At 61.1% G+C, this 9,633-nt stretch overlaps 1 protein-coding gene across 1 annotated transcript; it reads left to right on the forward strand.

Moving 5' to 3' along the window:
* The first annotated feature begins 693 nt into the window (after positions 1-693).
* On the forward strand, positions 694-5,675 carry LOC121104929 (keratin, type I cytoskeletal 17). Its single transcript, XM_040639878.1, has 8 exons — positions 694-1,137; positions 2,195-2,277; positions 2,674-2,830; positions 3,425-3,586; positions 4,195-4,320; positions 4,413-4,633; positions 4,747-4,772; positions 5,527-5,675. The coding sequence occupies exons 1-8, from the start codon at positions 694-696 to the stop codon at positions 5,619-5,621; spliced, it is 1,314 nt and encodes a 437-aa protein (XP_040495812.1). The 3' UTR covers positions 5,622-5,675.
* The last annotated feature ends 3,958 nt before the right edge of the window (positions 5,676-9,633 follow it).

A 9,633-nucleotide genomic window follows, 5' to 3' on the forward strand; every position in this document is an offset into this window, starting at 1 on the left:
CGGTTAGGTGGGGGCAGTGGGGCACTCTCCCTCTCCAAGCCCCAGTTTCCTTATCTGTGAAATGGGGTGGTAACCTGAGAGGCACCGTATTGTGTGGTGAGCCCAGTGGGTTGAGGTCCAGTTTCCAAGGTGGGACAGGCTCTCGGTCCTCACTGTCTCCCCGGCCGCCGGCCCAGGGCCAGGACTGCATGTGGTGTGGCGTGTGCTGGAGGAGAGCAGCCTCAGGCTGGGGGCTGCCTGGTTCCCCAACCGGTTTCCCCACCAGACACAGGGGCCAGGTGGGCTGGGCTGGGGTGGCAGCTGCCTGGGAGGGCCCGGGGACGGTGACGTCCTGCCTCTCCTCTTCTCCGTATTAGGTCATGGGAAAGCATAGCTGGAGGGCCTGCCTGAATCACAGGTGACAGGCTTGAGACCAGAGACACGCACCCGCGCATGCAGACGCCCAGCACCAGGGTTCGGAGAAGAGAGGCAAAGGCCGATGGTGGGAGGGGAGGGGGCCCAGAGCCACCTGGGAGCTGGCGGGCCGCCAGCAGTGATGAAAGCTCAGGGGAATGGAAACAGAAGAGCGAGCCTGTTGTAATTGCTACGCCCACCTGGCGGCCTATAAAGGAGGCGGGTGAGCGTCAGCGGCAACTCGCACCTTGGGCCTCGCTCCTCTCTCGCCCTCCTGCTCCGTGCCCGCCGCCTGCCGCCATGACCACCACCATCCGCCAGTTCACCTCCTCCAGCTCCATCAAGGGCTCCTCCGGCCTGGGGGGCGGCCTGGGGGGCGGCTCGTCCCGCACCTCCTGCCGGCTGTCTGGCAGCCTGGGCGCCGGCTCCTGCAGGCTGGGGTCAGCTGGGGTCCTGGGCAGTGCCGTCGGGGGCGGCAGCTACTCCAGCTGCTACAGCTTCGGCTCTGGCAGCGGTTACGGCGGCGGCTTTGGGGCTGTCGAAGGGCTGCTGGCGGGCGGGGAGAAGGCCACCATGCAAAACCTCAACGACCGCCTGGCCTCGTACCTGGACAAGGTGCGCGCCCTGGAGGAGGCCAACACCGAGCTGGAGGTGAAGATCCGGGACTGGTACCAGAGGCAGGCCCCGGGGCCCGCCCGCGACTATAGCCACTACTACCAGACTATCGAGGACCTGAAGAACAAGGTGGGGCCTGCTGGTGGGACAGGGCCTGGGGGGCAGCGGGGGTGACTTCTTCTCTCCCATCCCCTCCGCTTGACCATGGCCTGCAGTCAGCCTATGCGGCTGCCATAGGATCTCAAGGAGCTGAGGACAGCGTGGCTCTGGCTGGGTTGGCCTCTGGGAGCCCACCTTGAAGCCACTGTGTGGCCCACATTCCCCTTTTGAGGGGGCAGCAGCTGGGCCAGGGACAAGCAGGCCTCATGGAGCTCCTTTGAGCCTCAGTTTCCTCATCATGGGGCTTGTTGCCACCCCCTCATGTAATTGTAGGATAAGACGAGTGGGTGCACGTAGAGGCTGGGCCCATGGGGCTGCCAGGTATGTGGGTACCTCTCTTCTTGAAGCAAGAGGGGAATTTGGGGGTGATGGTGGCCTGAGGAGTCTAGCGAGTTCCTGATGGCACCTGCTGGGAGGAGGTAGAGAGAGGGGGCGGGACCTCAGGAAAGCCTCTGTGTGCCTTATTTGGGGATTTCTGTGGCTTCTCCATCCCTCCCACTGCCTCAAGAATGGGGCTTCGCACACTTCCAAGGGCAGAGCTGCCAGCTGGAGTCTGGGCTAGGGCCTAGCAGGCGTCATGACTTCTGATTTGGAACTATTCTTTGGCGAGGGGTCCTGTAGGGTCCCTTCTGGAGGAGCCTCTCGGGCACCATCTCCCCACCTGTAAAAGGATGGGGTTGTTCACCTCCCCTTCTCTGTCTGGGATTCTGGGACAACTTCTGCCCCGGGGGCCTTTCTTCTCTTCCTAGCTGGGCACTCCCAGCCGGCTGCCTGCTCTAGTTGAGGGGTCCGTGTGGGGGGAGGCAGGCGCTGGGGGAGAAAAGGCAAGTTTTGGCCCATCGGACTCCCGCTGGCCCCGCCTCTGCCAGCAATTACTGCCGGTAAAGGTGAGAGGCTGGGCAGGAAAGGAGCCTTCCAGGAGAAGGCAGCCACATCCTGGCCTCCAGGCAGGAAGATCCATCTCATAACCTTGGTCCGGGAGGAGCTCCTCCCTACCAATGACCTTACCGCTCTCCCGTCTCCCCAGATCCTCACGGCCACTGTGGACAACGCCAACATCCTCCTGCAGATTGACAATGCCCGCCTGGCCGCGGATGACTTCCGGACCAAGTGAGCAGAGCCCGTGGGCCAGAGGAACTGGGGCACCCCTCCCCACCGCAGGACCACGTTGCTGTGGCAAGGGCTAGGAGCTAGGGCTGGGGGAGTCCTCCTCTTAGTCATGGATGTGGCAAACGCAGCAGATTCTGAAGGTCACTGGGCTTCAGCAGGGAGGGGGAGGGGAGGCCAGAGGCAGAGGAGAGAGCAGCAGGAAGCTGGCTGGGGGTGGGGCTCTGCCCTGCGTGGTCCCAGGGCCCCAGGGCTGCAATTTGCTTCCATTCCACAGCCCACCCCCCGCCTCCCATCAACCCTCACAAGCTCTTAGAGCCCTGGCAGGGGCCGGGTGCTGTCCAGGACATGGACCCGCATGTCCAAGCATCAGGACAAAGTCTCCGGTTCCTCGTGCAGGTTTGAGACGGAGCAGGCCCTGCGGGTGAGCGTGGAGGCTGACACCAACGGGCTGCGCCGGGTGCTGGACGAGCTGACCCTGGCCAGAGCCGACCTGGAGATGCAGATCGAGAACCTCAAGGAGGAGCTGGCCTACCTGAGGAAGAACCACGAGGAGGTGGGGCGGTGGGGCAGCAGGCCAGAGAGGCTGCGGAGGGGGTGGCGGGGCTCTGGGGCTGAGGCCGTGGGAAGAGCACAGAGCAGGTGCTCCAGGGTTGGTGGCCTTACAGGGCTGCCCTGTATGCAGTGTGGTCTCCATGCAGTGTGGCCTCCTCCATGTACCACCTTGCTGCCCTGCGTCTGGGGACCCTCCCAGGGTCTGCAGAGGCCTCCTCTGCCTATCCTCATGAGGACAAGTGATAAGTGAGGGGGTCTCTTTGTTCCAGCTCAAACCTTTGAACCTGGACCCTATGTGGAAGTTTGGGAATTAGAGGGGATATTTTAGGGGTACAGGCCTAAGAATTAGATTTTATGTTTGGAGAGCCCTCGGTCTAATGAGGGTGACATAGAACCTGTCCTCAGGGAACCCCCAGTCTGATGGTGGAGGCAGAGTCCACACAGAGCAGATGAACAAGAGTCAACAGGAGGGGCGGAGAGTAGAGAACAGGCAGAGTGAAGGAGGGCTCCTTGGGAGGGGTTTGCCTGGGAAGGGTTGGAAGTAAGAGATCAGGACAGGCCTGAATGCCCATGCCCACAACCCCCTCCCCCGCAGGAGATGAACGCCCTGCGAGGCCAGGTGGGCGGTGAGATCAACGTGGAGATGGACGCCGCCCCCGGTGTGGACCTGAGCCGCATCCTGTCTGAGATGCGCGACCAGTACGAGAAGATGGCGGAGAAGAACCGCAAGGACGCTGAGGACTGGTTCTTCAGCAAGGTGGGGACTGCTGCAGGCCAGAGGCCTCTCCCAGGGGGTGGGGGGCAAGGACTGAGTCCCAACGGATGCCCAGTACCTGGTGTCTTGGGGTGCCCTATCCTCAGTGAGCCACATGGACTTCAGAGGATCACCATTGCATCCACAGGCCAGGAGCTTGGCCAAAGCTGGGATCTGGGGGTGGGTGGAGAGCCCCCCTCAGGAATAAAGCCAGAAGGTAAAGACCCCAAGAGCTTCCACCTCTCTAAGAGGTCGGGAACTGGCACCAAAGAACTGGTTGATATCCTGGCTGGTCCTCAAGCTGTCCATTCTAGTGCCTTCTACTTGGAGGGACAAAAGATAAAGCTTCACATCATTTCAAAGGTTTCTGGGCTTCGGGAAGTGGGATGCTGGTGAGAAGGCACTGCTCCCACTGTCAGGTCTGGGAGGAGGCCTGAGAAGCCCGGGGGACGTCAGGAAGGTGACCATGTCCAGGGGGGTTATGGGGAATGAGGAGAGCCCCAGGTGCCTGTCTGGGCACAGAATGGGCCCACGGCTGAACATATGGGGGTCGTCTGCCTTGGAGAAGGGATTCCCAGCTAACGCTGCACTACCCTTTGTCCTGTCCGCAGACAGAGGAGCTGAACCGCGAGGTGGCCACCAACAGCGAACTGGTGCAGAGCGGCAAGAGCGAGATCTCCGAGCTCCGGCGCACGGTGCAGGCCTTGGAGATCGAGCTGCAGTCCCAGCTCAGCATGGTAGGGGGGCTGCCAGGCCCGGGGTGCACCTGGGACCCTGGAGGGGGCACTGACCGCTCTCGCGGACCCCTGATCCACCCGCCTTCTTGCAGAAAGCATCCCTGGAGGGTAGCCTGGCTGAGACAGAGAACCGCTACTGCGTGCAGCTGTCCCAGATCCAGGGGCTGATCGGCAACGTGGAGGAGCAGCTGGCCCAGCTGCGCTGCGAGATGGAGCAGCAGAACCAGGAGTACAAGATCCTGCTGGACGTGAAGACGCGGCTGGAGCAGGAGATCGCCACCTACCGCCGCCTGCTGGAGGGCGAGGACGCCCAGTGAGTTGGGGGCCAGGGGCCAGGACTGGGGGCCTGGGCTGGGGGTGGAGCTCTCAGACCCAAATCTAATCTCTTCTCTGTCTCTCTCTCTCTCTCTTTTTTTTTTTTTCCAGCCTGACCCAGTACAAGCCCAAAGAACGTAAGGATCTTGGTAGCTGAGGGTGGGGGTGCACGGGGCAGGCAATATTGCTGGGAAGGGTCCCCAGGATCTCCAGAAAATGATGCCTGATCCCCAGCAGGGGTAGGGGAAAGGACCTGTTAGGGCTCAGGGTTGATGCTCAGGGGAATCAGATGAGGGGCAGGGCAGAGACATGGTCCTTACCCTAGAGATCCTAGTCTGATGAGAGACATGGTCCTAGCTCTGGAGACCCTCTTCTGATGGGGAGATTAGGGACATGGTCTCACGGGGTCTTTGTTCTTGAGACCCTACAGATGAGCAAATGCAGTCCTGTCCCTGGGATCTCTAGTCTGATGGGAGAAAGGGACATGGTCCTTGTCCTCCAGATCTGTCTGATGGGGAAGATAAGATCATGGCCCTGGGTATCTAGTCTAATGCGAGTGATGCAGATCTGGTTCTTGTCTTGGAGGCCCCAGTCTGGTGATGGGGGAGACAGGAGACAGACTCCACTGGGCAGCGCCCAGTCTTGTAGAAGGCCTCAGTGGGTCAGGATCAAACCAGCCATCTGGGAGGCTGGACTCATACAGGGGCACAGGGATAGCATGGAAGAGGGAGTGGCAAGAACAGGAGGGACACGTGTCTGGATGTGATACTGAGAGGCGAGCAGAGGTGTGGACAGCAAGTGGCTGTGGGGAAAAGAGCTGGCTCCACTCAGGGGGTGGGGGGCTGAGCCAGGGTCTCTCGGCCCCTGCCCACCTCTGACTGTCTCTGGCAGCCGTGACCACCCGCCAGGTGCGCACCATTGTGGAAGAGGTCCAGGACGGCAAGGTCATCTCCTCCCGCGAGCAGGTCCACCAAACCACCCGCTGAGAACTCTGCTCCCCCTGGCCGGCCCCCCAGAGTTCCCCCCAGAGATCCCCCTGCAGCCTCAGTTCCTGGCTTCGGTCCCTTTCCCGTACCCCTGCCTGACCAATAAAGCTTGTTGATTCAGATATGGAGTGTGTTCTGATTGTGGCCACGGAGGTGGGCCCTAGTGAGCAATGGGTGAACTGGGGGAAACAAGGGTAGGGGAGGAGTCTGTGGACACCCACTATTGTTGACTTGGAGGTCAAGGGTCATCTAGGGGGGCGCCTGGGTGGCACAGCGGTTAAGCATCTGCCTTCGGCTCAGGGCGTGATCCCAGCGTTATGGGATCGAGCCCCACATCAGGCTCCTCCGCTATGAGCCTGCTTCTTCCTCTCCCACTCCCCCTGCTTGTTTTCCTCTCTCGCTGGCTGTCTCTATCTCTGTCGAATAAATAAATAAAAATCTTAAAAAAAAAAAAGGGTCATCTAGGATCCTGGTAAAGAGTAGGTCTGGGCACAGCTTGAGCTTGGGGAGCCAGTTTGTATCCCCAAAGTGTCAGCGATCCTTGGGGGTGGTCCAGGCAGTGCCAGACCCAGGGTGGGGCCAGCATACCTGGGAAGGTCTCAGGTGACATCTTCTTGCCCTGTAAGTAGGTCCATGACCTTGGGCAGTGGCTTTGCCTTGCGGAGCTTCATTTTCTCATCCATAAATGGCCGAGGAGATGTCGTGGGAGCCAGAGGCCTAAAGGATGACGCATCTAGTCAATGGCTGCTGAGGTCCTGCGGGACATGACCTTCTTCAAGAGGGGGCCAGGGGTGGGCGAGGATGGGAGTCAGGATCCTGCTGGAAGAGGCACTAGCATAGGGAAGGTGGGGAGGCAGCCTGGGTGGTTAGGGCCCATGTGAGTCTCAGGAACCCCTCCAAAGGGGTTTGTGGGCCCCCAGGGGTACTCCCATTGCCTCCCCCAAGAATATGAACTGCAGACTGTGCTTCTAGAGAAGGCTGTGGGCCCGGGGCAGGTGTGGGAGAAAGGGTGGGGCCTCGCTCTGGGATGTTTCCTCAAATGGTCAGCGGTTGCTCAGGATGGGGGCAAGGGGTGTGCCAGGGTGGGGGGGAGCAGCACACCCTCCCAGGTAGCCTGGAGGTGGCGGAGGGTCGGAAAATGCGTCCTGGGGAAGGTGGGAGGGGCAGTTCTGCCCTAGCCCCTCCCAGGACCCTCTGGGCCCCAGCCCCTGTCACTCTGTTGGCTGGCGATGAGCCAGCCGGGGAGGAACCCCAACACCTGGAAGTCTTCCTTTGAGTAAATCTGGAAACCAGTGGGCAGGGCGAGGCTTCTTGGTTTTCTTCAGGAAGTGGGGGTGGGTGGAAGGGGTTAATGAGACGAACGGCGCCCCCACCCCAATCACCGACAGCCTGGGGTTGTCTTCTGTTGTAGAATTGGACCAGGGCCCTCCTGGTGCCTGGAGACTGCAGGTGGGGATTGGGCAGGGTCAGCCAGAGCCCCCGAGGCCTGGAGGGTGGGGACTTGTGCTGATACGAGCTTGGTCTATGAGGCGATCAGGTGGGTGTGGGACTTTGGAAAGGTCCCAGGCCTGCTCCGAACCTCAGAGGCTACAGGAAGTGAGGAGAGAGATGAGCCCCAGCAGATGGTCCTTCCAGCCCTGATCGCGGGGACGATGAGGACAGTGAGTTCCTTGCCATGGCAGGGATGACTGGCTGGGGTCCAGAGTCCGTGTCTGCAGAGGCAACTGCAGGGCTTGGAGCAGGCTGGGAGCACAGACCCGGCTCCATCAGAGGCTGGCGCCCCCCAGCTGCCTGCAGTGGGGAGGACGGAGGGCAGTGAAGGACGGAGGGCAGTGAAGGCCAGAGGGCAGGGGGTGGCACTGTTCCCACCAGGCCCCACGGCACTTCCAGCCACAACCAGAAGAACCAGCCCCAGTTTGAGGATGGCTCATTTGGAGGGTGATCTCATTTATCTGAACAACAGTCCCAGGAAGCGGGGAGGGTCTGGGAAGAGGCGCCCCATTGTGTCGATAGGGACGCTGAGGCTCCGAGGAGCTGTGACTCAGCCCTTGTCCGGGTTGTGCTGGGAAGGGGAGAGGAGAGCCACAGCCCCTGCCCTGCCCCAGGCTCTCAGACAGGGGCCTACTCTCCCTGCAGATTCTGGGGTCCCACCCACTGGTGGGGTGAGTGAGGAGGGGTCACAGTGTGGGGGTGGCCAGAGATAGCCCTGGACTGTGCCCTTCTGCTGGGGAAGAAGCCCCTGTCCCCAGAGTGGCTCGGGGTGGGGTTCAGGAGGGTGGGGGTCCCTAGGGGATGGTCCTGGGCCCAGAGGGGGGAAGCCCCACTCTTTTCAGGAGTGCTCAGCCACACGTGGGCAGGTAGGGCCACAGGACAGAGTAACTGGGCGCTGAGACCTGTGATCCCCTTGGGGATGGTGTGGGGAATTTGGGTGGCTGGAATTTTTTGTCCAGGCCACCCGAAGCCAACCCAGGCTGCTGGGGGCATGTGCCTGTGGCTGGTTTGGGGGACCCAACTGTGGGACTCCACAGTTCATCCACATCCACCCATCGTCCTGCACAAAATATTTCACCCCGTTTCAGTGAACCTGTCTGTAACCGCCCTCGGCGCGGCCTTATCCACTCTCACGTGATGGACACACACACCTGATTTCCAGGCCCAGGGCCAGCCCTAGCCAGACCCTGTGGCTCTTCCTCTGCCACGCCCACACCCTGAGAACGTGAGCTGGCCGCCCTTTCTGCAACGAGACCACGTGGCAGTAGCATTCCATCCAGGACATGGCATCACTTGGTGCTTCTGCACTGGGCCTGGGTGCAAGGAGGAGACACATGCCCAGGCCTGGAGGGACCCTGAAGGACCCCAGTTTAGAGGTGGTGGGCAGGGCACAGTCCTGGGGCTGACAGTACTCCTGCAGGGTGGGTGGGTGGGAGGTTGAAGAGAACAGACAGACTGGAGCCACAGTACAGAGCCGAGGCTGTGACCGAGCTCAATCTGGTTCCCCTGACGGTTCCCCTAGGGCCCCTTGGTTGTGCAGACCAGCGTGATGGGCTGTGATAGCCCCCACTTTCGAAGGAGGGCATGAAACACGGGGGGAGTTGAGAGGACCGCCTGTCATCGGGCACTTACAGATTCACCCAGATCCTGGGGCCAATCGTGGGGCCAGAGCCCGGACTGGGGACACCTGTTCACTCCCAGGGAGCTTGCCCCCTCCCTGCAGGCCCCCTGCACCCCATCATGGCCTGGCCACATAGTATCGGGGTTGTCCATAAGCATGCCCTGAGGGGCTTCTCTGCCTGATTCTTCGTATCTCAGTGTCCAGCCCAGATCTGGCTCCTGCTTGCTGCTCTGTCCTGGTTCATCGGGGATCTTCTCTTTCTTCACCCAGGCCTGAAGCTCATGGTTCAGGCTGCCACCCTGGGCTGGGGGTCCTGCAGCAGTCCCCTCTCTTCCCTCAGTCTCCTTAGAGCCTTTCCCCCTTTTCTTCCTCCCCCAGGCTGCCTCCTGCTTCCCAGCCTGGATGGTCAGCAGAATTCCCTGGGAGCTTGTAAAATGTCCCCACGATCAGGCTTGTCCTGGGCAATGCTGAGACAGTGGGTCAGAGCAGGTCAGGAATCTGAATGGGGATCCTGGTGATCAGTCAGGTTGGGGAATCACTGCAAGTTGAGGCGTGCCAATAGTATTTCCCAGCCAACTCAGGTATGAGATGACCTCACACCTGAGATGGGGCGGGTGAAGGAGAGAGGAAGGAGGCCTGGGTGGGGGAAGGAACCCACTCTGCCCGGAGGGATGCCAGTTTGGTGGGAGTCCCTGTGCCCACAGACCTAGTGATCCTGGCTCTCAGCAACCCCGGGCAGGTTCACCTCGCTGGCATGGAATACATGCCCCCCGCTCTTTCTCTGCCAGCTCAGATCTTCTGAGGCCCAGCCTTTCCCGATTACTCCCTCCTTTACTGCTGAGACTCAGGGTCGGTAACGCTTATCCAGCTGCATTCCGTGGGCCAAGCACCCCGGGGGGT

Source organism: Ursus maritimus, unplaced genomic scaffold, assembly GCF_017311325.1.
Source record: "Ursus maritimus isolate PB19 unplaced genomic scaffold, ASM1731132v1 scaffold_24, whole genome shotgun sequence".
NCBI lineage: Eukaryota > Metazoa > Chordata > Mammalia > Carnivora > Ursidae > Ursus > Ursus maritimus.